Genomic DNA, 24,427 nt, shown 5'->3' with positions numbered 1-24,427 from the left:
TGCACTCCAACCTGGTGAGAGAGCGAGACTCCATCTCAAAAAAAAAAAAAAAAAAAAGCAAAGGCTCAAGTTTGGAACCCCATCATCATGTTTGAGGCACAGCAAGAAGGCAGCATGGAATGGAGCAAGTAAAGACCAGATCATAAAAAGGATTATGAGCAAAGATTAGAAGTTGTATAATCTTATTTACAATTTTAGAAAATTCTTCTAGCTGCTGTATGAAGAATTTATACTTACAATGAAACACAAGAGTAGAAGCAGGAAGAACACTTAGGAGTCTATTTAATCCAAGTGAGGGCTGACATGACTTGGATTAGGGGGTAGTAGTAAGAGGTAAGTAGGAGTGATCAACTTGGGATATATTTAAAAGATAAAACCTGCAAGGTTAATTAACAGATCAGAATGTGGGGTGTGAGGGAATCAGAGAAATCAATGACAACACCTAGTTTTTGACTGGAGCAACTAGAATGGTGATTCCATTTACTGACATTTACTACCTGTGGGTGATTGGCATGTGGGTGGTGACTTATTTCTTGTAAGTTTAAAATTTTCTTCCCCTTCCAAAAAGCTACATTTTTAGACATGTTTCTGTGACCTAGGAAATGAATCTGGAGGAACTTAACTTTTTTATATGAAAATTTATCCAAGGTAATAATACAAATTCAGCTTTTCCATTTGACTTTGTACCCATGGTTGTAATAATTTTTAAATATCATTTTTCAGTGAGAATGCAGATGCTCTTGCTCAACTTTTGACCCTGGCACAATGGATACAGACTGTTCTGGCCAGAATATCAGGTTATAATATAAGACATGCTAAAGGTTTGCTTACATTTATTTTATATTAACTATGTGAAGATGATGTCAGAATCTTTATTTTTTTTAAATAATTAATGTGCTAAAATATGGTTTGCAAGTACAAATTTCTTGAATATCAGGAAATAGAAGTTTTTGAAGCTAAGAGTAAGTTTGGCTTAAATTGCTTTATTAAATTTAATCGCTTTTCATACTAGGAGACAATACAGACAGTGATTAAACTATCAAGTCCATCTATCTGATTATTCCAAGCTGTCGGACTGCTTAAATTTAAATCTTCGATCCAAGATTCATCTAAATCACTAAGATCCACTTACTGACTATGTGATCTTGGGCAAGTTACTTAAGCTCTGTGTGCCTCAACTTCTTATTTGCAAATTGGGGATAATAATATTATAATAGTACCTATTTTATTGGTTGAAAGATTAGTAGAGTTATTATATGTAAAGTAGAATAGTCCATGGTACCTAGTAAGTGCTACATGTTAGCCATTACTATTACTTATACTATTAATATGTGGTTAGTAATGTTTGTAATAATGAAAACATTTTAAAACTGTCATCTTATTTACATATTCTTTACAGTTGTGAGACAGGTATGGCTATTAATGGAGACGTGCTTAAAAGGATAAAAATGGGAATTTTTAAAATACAGTGAGGAAAAGTTGTCTTTTGTTTAGGCCAATGGTCCCCAACCTTTTTGGCAGCAGGGACTGGTTTTGTGGAAGACAATTTTTCCACGGATGAGGGGTATGGTTTTGGGATGATTCAAGTGCCTTACATTTATTGTGCATTTTATTTCTATTATTATTACATTGTCATATATAATGAAATAATCATATAAGTCACCATAATGTAGAATCAGTGGGAGCCCTAAGCTTGTTTTCCTGCAACTAGATGGTCCCATCTGGGAGTCATGGGAGACAGTGACAGAATGTCAGTCATTAGATTCTCATAAGGAGTGGGCAACCTAGTTCCCTCACATGGGCAGTTCATAGTTAGAGTTTGTGCACCTATGAGACTCTAATGTGGCTGCTGATCTGACAGGAGGCAGAGCTCACGTGACAGTGCGAGTGATGGGAAGCGGCTGTAAATTCTGATGCAGCTTTGCTCACCTGCCGCTCACCTCCTGCTGTGCAGCCCATTCCCAAGGTTCCCAACAGGCCATAGACTGGTACTCGTCCATGGCCCAGGGGTTGAGGACCCCTGGTTTAGGCAGTGAAATCAATAGGGTGAAGACAAAGTCCAGTATTTTAAAAATTATCTTCTCATCCCCTCTTTGGATCTGAAATTGATGAAAACTATACCTAGAAAATATTCCAGAGTATTTTTAGGTATTCTACTCAAAATATTGATGTCTTATTTCTACATTTCATACCTTTCTGTGTTTATCCACATATTCCCTGATTATTTTACCCTCTGTTATGCTTTAATTATGTCCTTTCAGTTACATACTTTTAAGGAAAATAAAGGATGTATACAAAAGCTACAAAGGAAAAAATAGGGGTGATGGTTTTATTTCTCATCACCATAGTCTAAGTTACAAAGGTTTTTTGTTTGTTTTGTATGTGGGGGAGTTTGTTGTTTGTTTGTTTGTTTGTTTAGACAGGTCTCACTCATCACCCAGGCTGGAGTACAGCTCACTGCAGCTTCAACTTCCTGGGCTCAGCCTCCCACATAGCTGGAACTGCAGGCTTATACCACCACACCCAGGCTAATTTTTAAATTTTTTGTAGAGACAAGGTCTCGCTATGTTGCCCAGGCTGGTCTCAAACTCCTGGACTCAAGCAGTCCTCCTACCTCAGCCTCCCAAAGTACCAGGATTACAGGCATGAGCCAGTGTGCCCAGCCTAAGTTATCAAGTATTTATTAAGTGTTTAATCATGCATTCAGCACTATTTATGTTCCCTGCCTTGTTGACCTCATATGTGTGCATGTTATGCAGTTAAGAATGATACAAGAGGAAATAGCATTAACAGCCTGATTTTATAGTATAAAACAGTAGGACTCATAGAATTTTTAAGAAGGAATTGATCAGTAGGGGCTGAAACAGTAAGGGAAGATGTCATGGAGAAAATTAGATTTGATTTGACCTTGTATAAAATTTGGATGTGTGGTAGGGATAAAGGAGAACCCAGGTAGAAAACAGAAATGTTTTTAGGGAATTATGAGCATGACATTTTCAGAGACATTGAAAAAGCCTGGCCTACCTTAGTTGAGAGTACACAGTGGGGAATAGTGGAGAATATGGGGCAGTTGTGGAGGTTTGCAAGAATTTGAACTTGGTCATTTAGAAACACAGAATGATGGAAGACAACAGTCAGCAATGAATAAGTCTGGCAACATCCCATCAGTTTCCCTCCTCCTCCATTTTATAACAAAACCTTTTCCACAGGTGGTGCTAATGAGATAACAATCTGTTAGGTAGAAACTCTTCTAACAAAAAACCTTATATTTGTTAAGAAGTGATTTTTGGCATGTACTTGCTACTTTGCTACTTGTTTTAAGCACCGAGAAGCAATTCAGTACAAGAGATTCTTCTTAATTTTTATAGTAATTTAAAATGACTTGACATATGTGAATTTAGTTTCTTTTTATTAAAAAAAAAATGTAGATTGACATGTTGGTTATACATCCTGAGTTTTAGGTCTCAAAAATTCAGCCTTAAGTCAGTTTTATTGTTATTTTGGCCTCTAAATGTTTAATTGGAGGTCTCAAACATGCCATTAAGTAGAAAGATCACTTTATTAGCAGTAGGACCTCTGTGACCGTCTAAAGAAGTAGAAGAGTGATTAGGCCAGGCACAGTGGCTCACGCCTGTGATCCCAGTACTTTGGGAGGCCGAGGCGGGCAGATCATGAGGTCAGGAGATTGAGACCATCCTGGCTAACATGGTGAAACCCCGTCTGTACTAAAAAATAGAAAAAATTAGCCAGGCGTTGTGGCGGGCGCCTGTGGTCCCAGCTACTCAGGAGGCTGAGGCAGGCGAATGGCGTGAACCCAGGAGGCGGAGCTTGCAGTGAGCCGAGATTGCACCAGTGTACTCCAGCCTGGGCGACAGAGCGAGACTCCGTCTCAATAAAAAAAAAAAAAAAAAAGTGTAAGAGTGATTAGTATCTTTTTAAGCATATTTACTAATTTACTTAGAAGCCTATATTTTTAAGGGAAGAAAATACTGAACATAATCTAAGGAAAAACTATTGAAATAAAGAACTTTAAAAAAGAAATCATGAAATGATTAAAATTTTTGAGCAAGTGACTAGCATTTATTCTGGTAGCTTTTTAGTGTGGGAGTGGTGCCGCAGATAGATTGGAAGAGTGAGGAGATAACTCAAGAAGATTAATCAGGAATCAGTTGCACTGGTCCTACCATGAGATGGTAAGAAGTGGTGGTATTAATAGTAAGCATTGACAAATTTGCTCTGAATGCTTATTGAATGACTAATTGTTTGGGGGAAAGAAACAGCCAAGAGATTGTAAAGGAAGGATTGCAGAGAACGTGTAAGCATTTTATCTATATTGCCTAGTGTATTGGGGAGGTTAGGAGAAAAGACAGATAATAAATTCAGTTTCTATTTATTTTTGTGCTGTGTTGTTTTGGTACATAAGTAGAATTAAACAAAAACATAGTGATAGTGAGAGATTTTACCAGATCTTTCTAAGACTATGGCTGGTCAAGTCATCCTAAAATAAATAAGGACTTAGAGAATTTTTAAAATTAAGCTTGATTTTGTAATATATTCTACAGGAGTTTGTTCCTATTGGAAAATATATTTTTATTAAATGCCCATGGAATTTTTTTTTTTTTTTTTTGAGACAGCATCTTGCTGTGTTGCCCAGGCTGATCTTGAACTCCTGACCTCAAGTGATCTTCCCACCGTGGCTTCCCGAAGTGTTTGGATTATAGGTGTGAGCCACTGTGCCCGCCTGTCTGTGGATTATTAATAACAGATTGGTTAATAAATTAGGCCATGTAAGAATCTCAATAGTTTTCAAAAAGGGAAATTATGTAGGACACTTACTCTATCCACAATACAATAAAATAATACTTAACAAAAAAGAGCTCAAAAACCTAACAAATTAGGAATTTTTAAATACTATTCCGTATAACTGTTGAATGCAAGGAAAAAGCTAAAGAGAGATGGAGAAATTAGTGACTATTTAGCAATTAACAACGAGAACACCACAGATCAAAATCCATGGAATATGGCCAAAACCATACTTAGAAGACAGCTCATAGCCCAAAAGAGGCAATGCTCAGATTGAGTTTATTCTAACAGTGCCTTGATGGAAACTTCTTAATTGAATAGGTTAAAGATGAAAACTAATATGATCATTATAGCCTTTTATTTATTTATTTATTTTTGAGATGGAGTCTCGCTCTGCCCCCCAGACTGGAGTGCAGTGGTGAGATCTTGGCTCACTGCAACTACCGCCTCCCAGGTTTAAGCAATTCTCGTACCTCAGCATCCTGAGTAGCTGAAATGACAGTCGCCTGCCACCAACACCTGGCTGGTCATTATAACTTTTAAAAAGACATTTCAAACCAGGTGTGGTGGCTCACGCTTGTAATCGCAGAACTTTGGGAGGCTGAGGCAGGCAGATCTCTTGAGGCCAGGAGTTCGAGACCAGTCCGGCCAACATGGGGAAACCCCGTCTCTACTAAAAATACAAAAATTACCCAGGTGTGGTGGCGCGTGCCTGTAATCCCAGCTACTCAGATGGTTGAGGCAGAAGAATCTGAGGCATGAACCTGGGAGGTGGAGGTTGCAGTAAGCCGAGATTGCGCCAGTGTACTCTAGCCTGGGCGATACAGCAAGACTCTGTCTTTAAAAAAAAAAAAGACATTTCATAAAATCCAATATCTGATTCCTCATACTTTCACAGGATACGAAAAACCACAACAGCTCAAGTCTCTGAAAAGTAAAATAGCAGGCAGATGGGAACTAAAGTCAAAATTTAAGAATTATCAGTACATTTAGTGAGTTTCCTGAGGCTTTTTCCTCCTTTATTTCCCAACTTTCACCCAAGAACAGCTGAGTTCTAGAACTGTACAATAAGCATGAATAACAAAAATCCATGAGAAATGCCATCTCTTTCTGGTCAGAGGATCAGGAAAAGAAGCCCCTCATAGCCAGAATATAAAAGGAGTGTGTTTATTTTTAATTTTTCCTCTGGCCTTCTCCCAAGGCCAGCCTCAGGCGTAGAACTGCACAGCCATGGTGGCCACACAGATGCCCATAATCCCAGGAGAAAACCAGTCTCTCTTGTGAGGAACTGGGAAAAGGGGCTCCTGTGTTCCAAAGAGTACAAGGTTAATCATCATCATTTTTTTCTGTCTTTGCCTCGTGGCTTCACACCAAGGGCATCTGCAGTCATAAATCTGACTGACAGCATAGTAGACTAAAACTGAGAAAAACATGTTATTTTGGCCAGAGAAACTGGGGGAAAGGGCCCTTTGGAGCTAGAAAGTGGGAGGGCTAGGGTGGGAAATCCCCAAGAGGAGAGAACTGTAGAAGGGGAATTTCATATTTTTGAGGTCAACATAAGTTCTGGACTCACCTCCAAGCTGCACATGTACAGAATAGGCTCAAAGAGGTGTAACCAAAGTTTTGAGAAGTAAGCTTCATTTAAACCATCACTCAAGTCCTAGACTAACCCCACGAGGAGTACATGTGCTGGACAGATCAGAACACCACAGCAAAGGCTCTGAAAACTAACATTGGAATCACCATCCACAGAGAATGAGACAGGACTTGTTGGACCTGAGTTTATTACCGTCTAAAACACTTTAAAACTGTATATTTTTCCAGAGGTTTTTAACAGGACCAGAACCTCCCAATGTAATATTCTACATATACAAGATAATAATCCAGAATTACTTGACATACAAAGAACCAGAAAAATCTGACCGATTCTCAAGGGAAAAACAACCAAATGCCAATCCTGAGATGTTTTAAATGTTAAACTTATCGAAGAGTTTTAAAGCAACTAGTTAACCTTGAAACATAAGGTGAAAGTGAACACTCTTGAAAGAGTTGAAAGATAGAAGTTACCAGAAAAATAGGAACTAAAAATACCAACCCTATGGAGATAATAGAATTGAAAAAATACTGGATGAAACAAAAATTAACTGGATGTGCTCAATAGTAAACCGAAAGGCTAAGCACAGTGGCTCAGGCCTGTAATAACAGCACTGTGGGAGGCTGAGGCAGGAGGATCGCTTGAGGCCAGGAATTCAAGACCAGCCTGAGCAACATAATAAGACCCTATCTCTAAAAAAATAAAATAACAACAAAAAAAAAATAGCTGTGTTTGGCAGTATGTGCCTATAGTCCTAGGTACTTGGGAGGCTGAGGCAAGAGGATTGCTTGAACCCAGGAGTTTGAAGTTACAGTGAGCTATAATGATGCCACTGCAGTCCAGCCTAGGCAACACAGCAAGGCTGTGTTGTTTCAAAAATATATCTACTAGACTGGAGATGAGCTGAAGTGTCCATGAATGTGAAATTAGATCAGTGGAAATTATTCAATCTGGAGAACAGACAGAAAAGAGATGGGGGATAAAAAAAATATAACCTTAGGGATCTATGGGACAATTTTTTTTCAATCCAACATTTGTGTCATTGAAGTCCCAAAAGGAAGAGAAAAATAATGCAAAAAAAAAAAAATTGAAGAAATAATTGGCTGAAAATTCCCCAAATTTGGTGAAAGACAAATTTGCAGATTCAAGAAGTTCAGTAAATCTCAAGTAGATAAGAAAACCACAGTCAGACACATCATAAAGCAAACTGCTGAAAACAAAAAATAAAGAGCCAGGCACAGTGGTGCATGTCTGTAGGCCCAGCTACTTGGGAGGCTGAGGTGGGAGGATCCCTTGAGCCGAGGAAATTGAAGCCAACCGGGAAAACATAGCGAGACCTCTTTTTTTTTTTTTTTTTTTTTTTTTTTGAGACAGAGTGTCGCCCTGTCGCCCAGGCTGGAGTACAGTGATGCGATCTCGGCTCACTGCAAACTCCACCTCCTGAGTTCAAGCGATTCTCCTGCCTCAGCCTCTCAAGTAACTGGGATTATAGGCGCCCGCCACCATGCCAGGCTAATTTTTTGTATTTTTAGTAGAGATGAGGTTTCACCATGTTGGCCAGGCTGGTTTTGAACTCCTGACCTCAACTGATCCGCCCGCCCTGGCTTCCTAAAGTGCTAGGATTACAGGTGTGAGCCATCATGCCTGGCGGAGACCTCATCTCTTAAAAAACAAAAAACTAAAAATCTTGAAAGCAACCAGAGAAAACCAGTTTCATGTCGGGAAATAGCATTTGAATTTGACAAGGCAATGGAGCTGTGGAGAGGTTTAGTTTTCACACAAGGTTGCAGTAACAGTAAGTGGCAGAGCTAGGATTCAAACCTAGGCAGCCTGGCTTCAGATCATTTACTCTTATTCACTAATATTTGCTGCCTTATCAAGAGAACATTTATGCAGTCATTAAAAATGGCAAAATAGAGGGAGAGTTACTGATATAGAAAGATGTCCATGATCTATTAAGTGCAAAGGCAAGATGTAGACTAGTATTATATCATGTCATCCTCTTAAAAAATATAAATACGTAATATTTGTGTGGGGAACAGAAGAATACCCAAATGTTAACTGTGTTTATCTGGATGGAGAAACTTGTTAATTATTTGTTGCTTATTAGCATATCCTGAGTTTCCTAAAATGATCATGTATAATATTAAAAAGCCAGAAAGCCTGGGCACAGTGGCTCACGCCTGTAATCCCAACACTTTGGTAGGCCAAGGTGGGAGGATCTCTTGAGGAGTTCAAGATCAGCCTGGCCAGCAAAGGAAGATCCCATCTTTACAAAAAAATGGTTTAAAAACTAGGCAGGCATGGCGGCACATGCCTGTAGTCCCAGCTATTTGGGAGGATCGCTTGAGCCCGGGAGGTTGGAGCTACAGGTGATCATGCCACTGTACTCCAGCATGGGTGACAGAGTGAGACTGTCAAAACAAATAAATAAATGCTAGAAAACTGTATGTCAGACTAAACTCATTCATGATTTTTCTTTCTTTTTCCTTTTAATTTATAAGGAGAAAACCCAATTCCTGTTTTCTTTAATCAAGGAATGGGAGATTCTACTTTTGAGTTCACTTCCATCCTGAGTTTTGGTGTTCAGTCTTCGTAAGTATCTAAATAGTTAAGAGAACTTTGTAAATGATTGTGAAAATAAGAGTAGGAAACAGTGTAGGCTTCCATCTTTCCTTCCTTTTTTATTTGTAAAATAGTTTATCCCATTTTCTTGTTTCTTTCTCTGTTTGTTTTATTTGTATTAACAAAATGAAGTGGTTTGATATATTAAAGTAATGTATGTTAAGGCGAACTACGCCTCTGAGTAACATTTTTAACCAACAAAAATGCCAATTCTCTGTGGTCCTACAAGAGGACCAAAAATGCCAGTTCTGTCTGGTCCTACAAGAGGACCAGAATTATGAGACTTCGTTTAAAATTACATCTAACTTGCTTTGCGACTTTCTGAAAAGTCTCAGGTCACTCCATGCCACCACCAGTTCATTTTTTGTGTATGTAAAATTGAGGCCTTCTGTCCTACCTCACTCATTAGGTTATTGGAGAGATGTAATATACCCAAATCAGGTATTATTATTTCATTAATACTGAGTATCCAGGGTAGTTTTTCTAGTTGTGATCCCTGTTTATCCCATTGCTACTGAAAATACTTGTTATAAGTGGAAGTTGAGAAAACTGGAAATTATCACTCCAGGTACGTGGTATTATCACACATACACACAACACAAACACATACACATATCCGTCAACACAAAAGTACTTCTTTGGTTCTTTTTCCAAGCACGAAAACTCGTTAGGTCAGATTTGTTCCTCTGAATTTTATTCCTTCTGTGGTCAGTCTGTTTTTTAATTAGAACCTGAACCCCTTCTAGCTGTGAGCATTTGCTGCATCTTTTACAGGAAGTGAAGTTATGTTGGTCATTACCATGTTATAAGAGCTGTTTCTCTACCTTTAAAAAATATAGTTCTCCTCTTCCAATTTTTTTCCAGCTGAATAAATCTTCGGAGGCTCTAATCTCTAATTTGGCAAAGAGCAGTTTCCTTATGTTGAAAGTGGTTAAATTGTTTCTATTGCTCCAGGACTTAATTGTACTTCTTACTAAGTAGGTCCTACTAAGTAACTCCTTTTACTAAATCATACAAATTTTCTTGTTTTATTTATAGGATTAAATATTCAAATAGCATCAAGGAAATGGTTATTCTCTTTGCCACAACAATTTATAGAATTGGATTGAAAGTGCCTCCTGATGAAACGGATCCTCGAGTCCCTATGCTGACCTGGAGCACCTGTGCTTTCACTATCCAGGCAATTGGTAAAGCTCATAAGAAAACTGGTTTGGAGGTTTCAGTGAGACAGAATTAACATTGATCATTCATTCTTAAATTCCTTTTTTCACTGATGGGCCGGAATAATTTGACTTGTATGACGACTATTTGTATTTCAGTGTATTTGTGTGGCTCATGCCATTTGGTCTGATAATTTTTTTATATTGATCTCTTTTTAACTATGATCGTTGCCATATGAAACATAAGTTTAAAAAAATATTTTTAAAAAGCTGGGCATGGTGGATTATGCCTGGGAGGCTGATCTTTGGGAGGCAGAGGTGGGAGGATAACTTGAAGCCAGGAGTTTGAGACCAGCCTGGGCAACATAGCAAGACTGTCTCTACAAAAAATTAGCCAGGCATGGTGGCATGCACCTGTAATCCTAGGTAATCAGGAAGCAGAAGAGGGAAGATCATTTGAGCCCAGGAGTTTGAGGCTTCAGTGAGTCATGGTTACACCACTGCACTCCAGCCTGGGCAACAGAGTGAGACCTGGTCTCTAAAAAGTGTGTGCGTGTTCACACACACACACACATATATTCCTTTAGTATCTATATTAAAGGAACAGCATGATGTTAAGTTATAGAGGTTCAAGGAAAAAAGACAACTCAGAAATGCTCAGTAATTTTTCTTTCTTTTATACTTTGAGAGAAGAACTGAGGGGAAACCAAAGTTACCCAAAAATTAACAGAAAGGGGAAAGGAAGACTGAGGCAGTTTTAGAGATTAGCAGGCAGAAACCAGCTCTAAAGGGAAGCCTACTATCAAATTCTCTGCCATATTGAAAATTTCCCATAGAAAAATGTAGCAGTGAGGGATCACTTAGATTTCTTAAGTTAGTGCACTTGTTCATTATAAGGACAAGGTCCAATATTACATGGAAAAAATTTAAGAATGGTGATTCTTCCCTGTCTTTATCCAAGCCAACTTTGATTTCCCTTTCCTATATATATATTTTTGGTAATTGTTTTTAATGGAGTCCATTATATTTTCTTCATTTAAATATATTTTTGTAACAAGACACATAATTTGAATGAAATAGCATGAAGCCAAATTTTTCCCAAAACCTTCCTACATACTATCATTAGTTTCTTAATAAGAGTTTAAGAGTCACTTCCAGTGCTTTGGAAAAGGCAGGTTCCAGGCCACGGGCGCCTGCCCTGAGCAGACCCCCTACTGGTGTCCTCAGAGGGCTCCTATGGGTGAGTTCATTGTTTGGCCCAGTGAGCCCCCACCTACATTGATCTTAGGCACATAGGGCCCATCCCGGCTCTGCCCCTGCTGGGATCCAGTCGCTGCCCCAGGGGGACTGATGGGCAGAGTCGCCCCGTGGCTAGGCCGTGACCATCCCTGTCAGGACCAGACCCTGCGGTTGGGCATCTTGGGTCGAGCCCAGCACCATGCAGGGCCATGGGAGCTGAGGAAGTGTCACTCAGGAGCTGGGATCTCCACTCCACCGTGTGCCCTCCAAGGATACCCTGGGGGCAGTGGGCTGGTGGCTTCCTCCTGCTTCCTGTCAGAGTCAAAGCACAAATCCTCAGCGGGCACAGGGGCCGAGGCAGCCCAGGGAAGCTCCAGGTGGGGACTGTGTCTTCCTGGGATTGGTGCCCTCTGGCCGGGGCCCTTTGCTGGCCTGTGGTCCCTGGATGCTGCTGTGGCGTGGCCTCCCACCTGTCTGCCTGGTGGAGGGAGGTGTGGGGGTGGGGACGTGACTGAATAAAGCCACCGTGGGTGGATGTGCTTGGGGGGAAGGGGGAAAGTCACTTCCAAACCTGTTAGACTTAAATTATGGATATAGGATAATACATCAGTTTATATTTGCTATGATTCAATCAAATGGGATATAGGAAAGGCGAGGTTTATATAAAATAGAATCTGAACAAATCGATAAGAAATGTAAAGCATTCTTCGGAGTCATGACATCTTAAGTCTATTCAGACTTTCAGTGAAGCTATTTCACACTTTCCTATTTTGGGGAAGATAAGCATTAGGAAGTCAAGAATTTCTATTTAGACCTTGAACATTAAAGAGGGGGCATAGTCTGTTATAAAGGAGATGAGAAATTCACTGGTGATGGAGCTGAATCTTTTCATATGTGGTTCTATAATCTAGTAATTGGATTCCATTTGATTAATATCATATTGTGTTCACTATTGTGCTTTTTCCATCAAGCAAGCATAATGCTGTACTTTATTCTTAGTACGTAAGCAACTAACTTATCTCAGTCCCTATGGGGATGGAGAGACATGTACAGAATGCATTGGCATAGGATAATAGTTGAGGAATCAAAACAAAGCATCCTTTGAATTACTGTTTATGCAAAGATGAAAAAAAAATGCTTCCACACTCATATCTGCTGCTAAGGATCAGTGAAAATAAGAGTAATTTAGGAATAAATACCGTGGACAACAAAACACAAATCCATGGTTTTGGTATTTTCATTTTCCCTTTTTCTTTCTCTTTTTTTTTTTTTGAGACAGGGTCTCACTTTGTTGTCCAGGCTGGAGTGCGGTGGCGCAGTTACAGCTCACTGCAGCCTTAGCCTCCCCGGGCTCAGGTGATCCTCCCACCTCAGCCTCCCGAGCAGTTGGGATCACAGGCATGCACCACCACAGCTAATTTTTGTATTTTTTGTAGAGACAGGGTTTCTCCATGTTACCCAGGCTGGTCTTCAACTTCTGAGCTCAAGCAGTCTTCCTGCCTCAGCCACCCAAAGTCTGGGGATTACAGACGTGAACCACCGCACCTGGTCTCATTTTCTTTTTTTTTCCTATTGATCTTTTCTAATTCTTTTAAAATTGTACCCGAGGTCAGGCGCAGTGGCTCACACCTGTAATCCGAGCACTTTGGGAGGCTGAGGTGGGCGGATCACCTAAGGTCAGAAATTCGAGACCACCGCTAACGTGCTGAAACCCTGTTTCTACTAAAAATACAAAAACTTAGCCGGCGTAGTGGTGCACACCTGTAATCCCAGCTACTCAGGAAGCTGAGGCAGGAAAATCGCTTGAATCCAGAAGGCGGAGGTTGCAGTGAGCCGAGATCGTGCCGTTGCACTCCAGCTTGGGCAACAAGAGCGAAACTCTGTCTCAAAAAAAAAAAAAAAAAAAAAAATTGTGCCAAAAGAGCAAGAAGTTATTTATGTCTGCCTTACATATTATTTTTAAACAAAATAGGCTATAATTACATATATAAATTACTTATTTTAGAATTTTTTGCATAAAAAAGATGCTGAAATGAGAAGAAACAATCCAGGCTGCTTTTTTCCCCCCAAGCATTCTTTATAAGATTGCTGCAGGGACTTTATTTTTTATGCTAGTAATTTGTAAATGATATGCATTTGATTCTCTAATATTCTCTCACTCAAAAATTGGAAAATTTTGGCAAAGACTTAAAACACAAGACTTTGAAGAGGAAAAATGCAAATCATCTCATCAAAAATATAATTAAGGAACAGTTGATAAAAAGTACAGTATATAATTATGGCAGTATTCAGGATTTATTATTTTTATGTTTTTTTAATTCTTTGAGAAAACCTGTTGGGAGATGAAGGAAAACCTTTGTTTGGAGCACTTCAAAATAGGCAGGTATGTATATTCCAACAAGGTACATGTAACTCATGGCATGCTGTTTTTTTTCCCCCCACAGTTTATTATTTAAAAAAAAAAAAAAAAAATCTTTACTCCTTTTCTGTAAAAATTAGCAGAATTCTATAGGGGAGAAAAGGAGCTGCCTCAGTCTTATAGGAAACTGAATAGTGTATGCACTTTACAGAGCTTACTCAATCTTAGAGGTTAAGTGTAATTCATACGGAGATTTCATGTGATGATTACTTTTTCTCCCTTTGTTACACTTCAAAATCCGGATGTTTTCTTTATTTTTCCTTCTCACTAATTTTGCACCATTATATAACATTGAGTATTAATGCTGACTTATCTCTGGATGAATCATCATACTGAATTCAAAAATAAAATTAAGCCATGACTCCTTGATGGGCAGATACTGACACTACTGTAGGACTCTACTCCTGCCCCAGGCCTAAACCTTTTAACGTAGTGATCCCTGGAAAACGGTACCAAAGAAATATGCGGAGTAGCCCTGTGAAGACAAAAGGGGTAACTGAGGTTGCCATCCCTTGCTTCCCATTTCCCTCTTATTTTTCTGACACCTGGCACAGAAGACTAGAAGACTTTTGGTCCACAGTGTGCTCAGCTCTGGGGAAGATGAATACTTTTTACATGAGAATTAAAATAATTATAGCTTTAATACCACTTTTTTATCAGAAAATCTGTTAGAAATTTAGCAAGGCCATAAAACTTTGTACAGGTATTAAGAATATCATAATTTATTTGCAATAATATAAGGTATATAATGAGTCTGCAGCTAATTCCGACAAACTAGAGTTGGTTTTTACCAAACTCTTAAGTGAATGAGTTAGGTCTCTCATCTTTCCTCATCTTTTTATCTTCCCTCTCTTTTACAATCTAGCATAATGGTCTGAAAGCATTAATGCAGTTTGCAGTTGCACAGAGGATTACCTGTCCTCAGGTCCTGATACAGAAACATCTCCTTCGTCTTCTATCAGGTAGAGTCTTCTCTGAACTATTATTATGTATTGTATTATTTTTATGTCTTTTTCTATTGCATTTCTGGCAGTGTATTTCATTAGGAAACAACACACGCTACAATAATTTTGAGCTCTCAGTAATGAAATTTTACCACCTACAGAAGTCATGCAAAAAAACAGATAAACACATAGCTGCCTCTGTAAAACTTGTGATCTTATTATTATTATTATTTTTGAGAGGGAGTTTCGCTCTTGTTACTGAGGCTGGAGAGCAATGACGCGATCTCAGCTCACTGCAACCTCCACCTCACGTGTTCAAGTGATTCTCCTTTCCTTTCTCAGCTCTCTGAGTAGCTGGGATTACAGGCGTCCACAACCACGCCCAGTCAATTTTTGTATTTTTTTTTTTTTTTAGCAGAGATGGAGTTTCACCATGTTGGCCAGACTGGTCTTGAATTCGTGTCCTCTGGTGATTAGCCTGCCTCCACCTCTCAAAGTGCTGGGATTACAGGTGTGAGCCACCACTCCCGGCCTTCATGACCTTATTTTTAAAATCTGTATTTTCCAAATATTTTCAACTTATGTTTCTTCTACCTACCTAGGTTATTGAACCAATGTCTACAACAACTAACATCCATGTATCCCCAATCCAATTAGAAAAGGGAGCAATGATGTGGATAGATCATTTTAAAATATGTTTAATTTTGTTTGTGGGTCAAATTCTTATGAAATAATGGAAATGCTACATTCAGTAATCTCAGAACTCAGTTCCATGCCCATTTCTTTGACAGGCTGGCTATAACAGCTAATCTTCTCAGATTCTGACAAGTTAGAAATTTACTAAGAGCTCATATGGTGATCTCAATTAGTATAAAAATAAAGTGAAGGATAAGTCATTACATAGCATTAGAATGATTTTGCTTTCCTTTTGGTTATCTGCATTTCCATCTAGGCATTTGAAGTCTACTGTAAGCTCCTCTGTACCCAAAGAGACCAGCCTTAAAGAGAGTTGTTTGTAAATCTATTTGTTCATAAGTCCCAATTGTCATGAGTAGGGTAGTTTCAGCATGCACTTCCCAGATATATTTCTGACAAATAAGAGTTATTCAGATTTTTAAGCTTTAAAGCCAGGCATAATTTTCTTGTAGCTAAACTAGCAGACATTTTTTTTTCCCCAGCAAAATAGACCTATTTCTTTACCTTGAAAATCTATTGAAGCCAATAGTGTTTTTCCTTGTCAATCCCCACAAGCTTCTTAGGGAGCTCTTCCAAGCAGCTTTCTGCTCATCCTGTTGATGTGGAGATTCCACAACTCCTCCCAAGGCTGCCACTCAAGTTTTGTTAGAACTTCTGCCATGCTTAGCTTTTATATTTTCAAATTGACTTCCAGGTGTCTCCTGAATTGGCTTCATGCTAATAGAAATCTAATGTTGATACCGTTCCCCTAGTCACACACATAAAAGTTTTCCCTTCTTTCACTTACTTTTTTCTCTTCTTGGTCAGTTGCACAGGCCCAGAACCTTCCATATGTCACATGTGCCTGTCTTTGTTTTTAGGACCTCTTTCTGTTGAACAGTTTATCCTATTTGCATATCACTATTTTGTTTTTGTATTTTACTTTTTTGGTATCTCTTTCATTTCAGTCATTATTTAGATACTTACTAATTCTTCCAAATAGTTTCACTGTTTTTGCACTTATTACACATTATGGGATTTACAATGTTTAAAACAGCTTATTGCCCAGCATGGTAGCACACACCTATAATCCCAGCTACTCAGGAGCCTGAGGGGGCGGATCCCTTAAGCCCAGGAGTTTGACACCAGTGTAGGCAGTATAGTGAGACCTTGTCTCAAAGAAAGCACCAAATGAGACTAACGTTATCACAGATGGGAGAGACTAAAATGATGGTGTATAATCTTTAATTAGCAATACTGGAAGAATTTCTGTAGTATAGCTTTATGCCTATATATGAAAGTTTTTCATATGAACATTTATTAGAGGAGCATTTTTATTTGTAAGATTTGTAAATGCCAGATATGTGCTTCACTAATACACGCTTCAAAAATTGAGACAAGTGGCTGGGTGCGGCAGATCACGAGGTCAGGAGATCGAGACCATCCTGGCTAACACGGTGAAACCCCGTCTCTACTAAAAATACAAAAAATTAGCCAGGCATGGTGGCGGGCGCCTGTAGTCCCAGCTACTTGGGAGGCTGAGGCAGGAGAATGGCGTGAACCCAGGAGGTAGAGCTTACAGTGAGCCAAGATCACGCCACTGCACTCCAGCCTGGGTGACAGAACGAGACTCCATCTCAAAAAAGGAAAAAAAAAAATTGAGATAAGGAAGAAATCACTTTGGGACTCTGCTGTTATCTCCTCTAACAGGGTAGGATTTGAATTGAGCCTTGAAGGGAGTACACACAATAGATAAATTGAGAGGAACAGAAGCTGCATTCCAAAAGACACAGGGTGCATTTGAACAAACACTGAGGAGGTAGGAAAGTATGTGATATGTTCAGGTAGACAGGTTTGATAGGAGTGATGGCATCTACAGATAGAGAAGCATGAAGTTTTTTTTAAATAAAATTACAGTGACTTAAATGCCCCAGCCATAAGTTTGAACTTTATTCTTTAGGTAATTGGAATTTTTTGAAATGTTTTGGACAATGGTATTCTGAGCTTAATTTGATATTGAATACGTTGGATTGAAGGAGGGAAAAATTAGAGGTAACATATGCATCTGAATGTGGTAGCAGGAATTAGGGAAGACATTGGTGTGGGCTGGGTCAGGGGCAAGATTTTGAACTAAAATGAATAGCAGAAAAATTGAGAGAAATAAGGAAGTTCAGAATAGAAGCTATTTTCTATGTAAAGTGATGAGTATTGTTTTAGTATGTTGATTGCTGCAATAGCAGTAGGACAGGTCGGGTGCAATGGCTTACACCTGTAATCCCAGAACTTTAGGAAGCCAAGGTGAGCAGATCAGTTGAACCCAGGAGTTCGAGACCAGCCTGGGCAACGTGGTGAAACTCCGTCTCCACAAAAAACTTAGTAGGGTGTGGTGGTGCACGCCTGCAGTCCTGGCTACTCGGGAGGCTGAGTCAGGAGTATCACTTGCACCCAGGTCAAGGTTGCAGTAAGCCGTGATCGCACTGTGCACTCCAGCCTGGGCAACAGAGAGAGACTTTATCTCTAAATGGGTGGATTGATGGCTAGATATATAGGACATACAATGCTCACTGCCATGTGCTATGCCTTGTACTAGAATTTTTAAATAAAATCTCATTTCTAGTCACCATCCTTCAAGGAAATTATTCTCCCGATTTACAATGAGAAAACTGAGGCACAGGGAAGTTACATGACTTGCCCATGGTAATAAAACTAATAAGAAGTAGAACTAATATTTAAACCCAGACCTGACCATAAAGCCCATTATTTTCCCACTGTATCATGTAAACTTTGCTGAGGTGTTTAATTGTGCATAAAGGCTTGGCTTAACCCATAGATAAAATGAAAATATGCTTACCAAAATTGACTTTTGATTTCAAAAGAATTTTAAATATTTTTAGCAATCAGGAAAAGAAAAATCATTTTAAAACTGCCTGTAAGAAAAATTTGATTGACACAAAGAGTATTCTTTTGGCTGAAAAGATGATGGAAATTAGGACAAGGGATCAGGAATGATTTAAATATTTTGAGTAAGCTGTAACATTGAGGAAAAAAATAAGACAATTAGTATCATAGACATGCTAACTGAAATATCAGAAATATTACTAAAAGATAATTTGAGGAGATGGGACCTAGAAACAGCAAATAACTTGTCAAAGTCACATAGCTAGTTAATGTCAGAGCCCTGTGATCACTTTAGTTTGTTTTATGTAGCCAGTAGTAATAACTTTTATTGAGGGGTTACATATGCCAAGCTTGGACAAGTGCTTTAAATTCATATGTTGGCCTGGAGCGTGGCTCACACCTGTAATCCCAGCACTTTGAGAAGCCGAGGCAGGTGGACCTCTTAAGGCCAGGAGTTCAAGACCAGCCTGGCCAACATGGCAAAACCCCATCTCTACTAAAAATAAAAAATAAAAAAATTAGCTGGGCATTGTGGCAGGTGCTTGTAATTTCAGCTACTTGGGAGGCTGAGGCAGGAAGATTGCTTGAACCTAAGAGGCAGATGTTGTAGTGAGCTGAGATCATGCCACTGTACTCCAGCCTAGGGAACAGAGTGAGATTCCATCTCAAAATAAAATACACAAATAATAAATTAATACGTTAATGAACCTCCCAACAAACTTGTATATACTGCGTATAAACTTAAGAGAACTTAAGTCACCTGTCACTTGCCTATGACCAATAGTCACAACGAGTACTGGAAGCCGTTTTAGTCTGACTTCAAAGCCCCTGATCTTGACCTTTATGCTTTTTGTTTAGAATCTCGGGATTTGAGGTTAAGAAATTGATCAGGTCACATGGCCAGGCACGGTGGCTCATGCTTGTAATGCCAGTACTTTGGGGGACCGAGGCAGGTAGATCACCTGAGGTCAGAAGTTCGAGCCTGGTCAACATTGTGAAACCCTGTCTCTACTAAAAAACCAAAAAAAAAAAAAAATAGAAACAATTGGTCGGGCACGGTGGCTCATGCCTATAATCCCAGCATTTTGGGAGGCCAAGGCGGGCAGATCATGAGGTCAAGAGATCGAGACCATCCTGGCCAACATGGTGAAACCCTGTCTCTACTAAAAATACAAAAATTAGCTGGGCATGGTGGCACGCGCCTGTGGTCCCAGCTACCCGGGAGGCTGGGGCAGGAGGATTGCTTGAACCCGTGAGGTGGAGATTCCAGTAAGCCAAGATTGTATCACTGGACTCCAGCCTGGTGATAAAGCGAGACTCCATCTCAAAAAAAAAAAAAAAAAACTGGGCATGGTGGTACATGCCTGCAATCCCAGCTACTCGGGAGGCTGAGACACAAGAATCGCTTGAACCTGGGAGGTGGAGGTTCCAGTGAGCCGACATCATGCCACTGCACTCCTGCCTGGGTGAGAGAGCAAGACTCCATCTCAAAAAAAAGAAAAAAAAAGAAAGAAATTTAGTCTAAGGAGTCTTCTCTTCCTCATTTTTGAAAATAACAGCTTTATTTATGTAATGTTGAACCTTCTGAGCCAGAATTCAGAACCAATACCTAGACCTACAGTAATTCATTCCCTCATTTTTATATAAACAAAACCATTCCTCTTGTCCTGACTTCTCAATTTCACTTCTTTGCCACTCTTGCTCTCACTTTTGGAATTACAGCTTTTCCTTAGGCATGGACCAGATTGGAAAGATAGTAGCTTTTGAGTCATTTGCATTTCCTCCAGATGACCAATCTACATAAACCATTATCTAATTTTGTTCAGGAGGATCTTCTCCGTCCTCATTTCACCTACTCTTTTTTGCATGTTCTTTCCACTCCACAACCCCAATTTTGTTCACATATTATGTATCACAGAACACTTAGAAATGGAAGTCAGAGAAAACAAGTGATAGAGGTAACATTGTATGAAAGTAACTCTTCTCATTCATTCAACAAATGTTTCTTTAACAATCTCTGTATTTCAGTTGTCCTATTTCATGTGCCTTTTCCACCTAGATTTTACCTTTCAACGCTTAAACTGTATCCAAGTCTTTCTAGCAGCCTTTTCTCAGTTCAGTTTGTCTCATTATAGTTTCCATATCTCAGAGGTGTGACTTATTAGTTTCTGTGTTTTATAACCCTGTTACATGTTTGGTTTAGGTGTTTTTAGCTTGCATTTTATTTAACTACATTGCTATCTTACTGACTGAATAACATTAACTTTTTGTTTGTTTTAGTTGTTCTTCCTAACCTAAAATCAGAAGATACACCATGCCTTCTGTCTATAGATCTGTTTCATGTTTTGGTAAGTGTTCAGTAATTTTGTTTAAGTCACTCATGTTGATAATTTCTTGTACTTTCCTCATTCAAATTAATGCTCTTTGTTCAAGATTATAAATTATTGGTGTTTAATCTATAAAGTTTGGTCTCTCCTGTCCATTCTGTTTACATAGGTACAGATTTGATGGAGACCATCAAATTCATTTAAAAAAAAAAAAAAAGCACTTGAATTTGTAATAGGTCTTTTCCTGGTTGATTACATTAGTGGGTGTCTGTACAGACAAACCTTTTCTAATTCATATTATGCTCCCCTTCTGGCCTTTTTCTTAAGTTGTATACATGATATACAGTCAATAACTGTGTGAGCTCTCTTAAAATCATTATTTGATGATAAGGACCAGATCATGGGTGTATCTAGGCTTCCTCAAAACACCTATGGATGGATGGCAACTGCCCTTAGTTTTTTGCAGAGATTTTCCATTCCTGTGATGATCTCATTCCTTCAAACCAAGTTCTGTAGAGAAAACAGTATTGAGATTGGGAGCATGGAGTTTATGGATGCAGGGTTAGCCAGCATCCTCATCCCTTATTATCTAGGCCTCTACCCAGTGGTCATCAACCCTGACTGTCTTTTAGAATCTCCTGAGGGACTTTGAAAAGAATGCTATTAACTGGGCCCTACCCCAAGAGATTTTCATTTGGTTAGACTAGGGTGGGGCCTTTGTGTCAGTATTGTTTTAAGAACTCCTGTAATGTTGAATCTTCTGAGTCAGAGTTCAGAACCACTACCTAGACCTACAATAAATAGACACAGCAAAGGGATAACGTATTTGGTGGTGACCATCGTCCTCCATTTATGGTACATTACATTCTAAGATATTCTATTGAATAAGTAAGAAAAATATGGTGTTTATTAAAAAACACACACACAAACAGTGTAGCATCTGATGCCCTTCACATTTAGTTATGACATTAATTTATGTTAGTCTTTTATCATTACCCATGTTGATGTCCATTTTTCTCTCACAGGTGGGTGCTGTGTTAGCATTCCCATCCTTGTATTGGGATGAAACTGTTGATCTGCAGCCTTCTTCAGTTAGTTCTTCCTATAACCACCTTTATCTCTTCCATTTGATCACCATGGCACACATGCTTCAGATACTACTTACAATAGACACAGGTAAGGTTTTCATCTGGGTGTTGACTGTGAATAACATTTTGCCATGCTTTACTGGCAGAATTAATTATGTTTGTGATTATATAATGTATTTCTAGGTTCTGTGTTATGTTTTTCATTGAATGATTATTCATCTGTTTTTTAATGGATACTATTTAAGCAAGGAAAGGTAGAATAAGCTGTGAAAAAGATAATTAGGTGAAACTACCTAATTAGCAACTGCTCTGCAGATATGCAGGGAGACCACTTGAACCTGCTTTTCCATCTTTTTCAAATTCCTCGTCCTCGAGGTCTGTCCCTACATGAGTTTTTCAACCTTTTGATAAGGAGGTCCCTAAAACCATTCTTAATTCCTTCAGCTAAAATGATAGTACTTTCTTCCCCTTGTAGCATTTATCATTAGTATCTTGTTTTATAGTTATTTGTGGTTATATCTTATTGTTTTTCTGCTCCTTTCCCTGTTTCTTCTCTCTCTCTCTGCTCCTTTGTCCTCAGTGTAAGTTTCTTGATAATAGGAAACAATGAAATTTCAACATCTTCTCTTTAAAGCTGCAAGTATCTAGTAACCTTTGTTAAACCCAGTAAACACTCATGAAATGTCTTTTGAATTAATGTTCATTTGAAGATACATGAGTAATACAACATTATGGAATGATGATACAGTTGTTCTTTTAGAGTCTGGGTTTTAATAGGAAGCAAAGTCTGGGGGCTGGATGCAGTGGTTCATGCCTGTAATCCCAGTACTTTGGGAGGCCAAGGCAGGAGGATCCCTTAAACTCAGGAGTTCAAGATGAGCTTGCGCAAGATGGTGAGACCCCATCTCTACAGATTTTTGTTGTTGTTGTTGTTGTTGTTGTTGTTGTTAGCTGGGCATGCTGGTGGGCACCTGTAGTCCCTGCTACTTGAGAGTCTGAGGTGGGAGGATCACTTGAGCCCAGGAGTTTGAGGCTGCAGAGAGCTGTGATTGCACCATGGCACTCCAGCCTGGGCAACAGAACAAGACCTCATCTCTTTTAAAAAGAAGGAAAAAAAACCCAAAGCAAAATCTGATCCTGGATACCAGTGACCAATAAGGGCTACTGAAGATTCAGATAATCTAGAGGACGAACATAATTAAAGTGATGTCAGAATAAAATATGGCAAAAGTACATGTGCATTTACCCTGTGGTACACCAACTTCATTTCTAGGAATTTATCCCAAAGCTTTACCGGCAAAAATATGAAATGATACAAGCACAACATTATTTATTGTGTTATTTTTGGGATATCAAAAAAAACAAATAATTGAGCTGTCCATCAATGGGGGATTCGTTGAATTACCTATGATGTACCATATAATGTAATTCTATGCAGTTTTAAAAAGTAGTGAACAAGATCTGATATGAATTGATCTTTATGATACAATAAGTTAAAAAAGTAAGGTACAGAATAGTGGTTATAGCATAGCATTTTTCTGTAGGGTATTTTATGAATATATGTGTTTATATACATTTTTGCTTCTGTGTTTTATAAAAGAGACAATAGAGGCCGGGTGGTGACTTACGCCTATAATCCCAGCTCTTTGGCTGAGGCAGGCGGATCACCTGAGGTCAGGAGTTCGAGACCAGCCTGACCAACATTGTGAAATCCTGTCTCTACTAAAAATACAAAAATCAACTGGCGTGGTGGCAGGCATCTGTAATCCCAGCTAATTGGGAGGCTGAGGCAGGAGAATCGCTTTAACCCAGGAGGCGGAGGTTGCAGTGAGCCGAGATCATGCCACTGTACTCCAGCCTCCCGATGAAAATCCATGCAGGTTATTATTGTGGATATCAACAAACTGATTCTAAAGTTTATGTGAGCCATGCCCAGTGGCTCATGCCTGTAATCCCAGCCCTTTGGGAGGAGTTTGAGCCTGGGCAACATAGTGAGACTCTGTCTCTAAGAAAAAATAAGAAAATTTGCTGGGCATGGTGGCACACGCCTATAGTCCCAGCCATTTGGGAGGCTGATGTGGAAGGATTGCTGTAACCCAGGAAGTCAAGGCTTCAGTGAGCTGGGATTGCACCACTGCAGTCCAGGCCAGGCAACAGAGCAAGACCCAGTCGATCAGAAAGTAAGTAATAAGTAAACAAACAAGTACATAAATAAATAAAGTTTATATGGAAAGACAAAAGTCCCAGAATAGCCAGCTCAGTATTGGAGGAGAAGAAAGTTGAGGGGCTATACTACCCAACCTTAAGACTTACTATAAAGCTACAGTAATAAAGACAGTGTGGTTGGCAAAAGATTAGACAAATAGATCAATAAAATATAAAAGAGAGCCCAGATACAGACCCACATAAATGTAGTCAACTGATCTTTGACATTTGAGCAAAGGATCAAAGGCAGTCTTTTCAGCAGATGGTGTTGGAACAAGTAGACATACATGTCCAATAAAATGAATCTAGACACAGACTTTGCACCCTTCATAAAAATTAATTCAAAATAGATCATAGACCTAAATGTAAAATGCAAAACTATAAAACTCCTACAAGATAACATAGGAGAAAACCTAGATGACCTTAAGTATGGAGATGACTTTTTAGATA

The 24,427-nt window shown here is 39.1% G+C and overlaps 1 protein-coding gene across 2 annotated transcripts in view; it reads left to right on the top strand.

Moving 5' to 3' along the window:
• Positions 1-24,427, top strand: part of UBR1 (ubiquitin protein ligase E3 component n-recognin 1) — a 156,341-nt gene that overhangs the window by 101,850 nt on the left and 30,064 nt on the right. For both annotated transcript variants that reach the window (XM_038009892.2, XM_008016874.3), the window contains 7 exons: positions 724-821; positions 8,902-8,992; positions 10,061-10,209; positions 13,749-13,804; positions 14,706-14,802; positions 20,638-20,705; positions 21,710-21,860. In XM_038009892.2, the coding sequence (XP_037865820.2) occupies positions 724-821; positions 8,902-8,992; positions 10,061-10,209; positions 13,749-13,804; positions 14,706-14,802; positions 20,638-20,705; positions 21,710-21,860 (710 nt within the window). The remainder of the gene's footprint in view (positions 1-723; positions 822-8,901; positions 8,993-10,060; positions 10,210-13,748; positions 13,805-14,705; positions 14,803-20,637; positions 20,706-21,709; positions 21,861-24,427) is intronic.

The sequence above is a fragment of the Chlorocebus sabaeus genome, chromosome 26, assembly GCF_047675955.1.
Source record: "Chlorocebus sabaeus isolate Y175 chromosome 26, mChlSab1.0.hap1, whole genome shotgun sequence".
Taxonomy (NCBI): Eukaryota; Metazoa; Chordata; class Mammalia; order Primates; family Cercopithecidae; genus Chlorocebus; species Chlorocebus sabaeus.
Note: the sequence above shows the minus strand (reverse complement) of the source record. Positions and strands in the feature narration are given on the sequence as shown.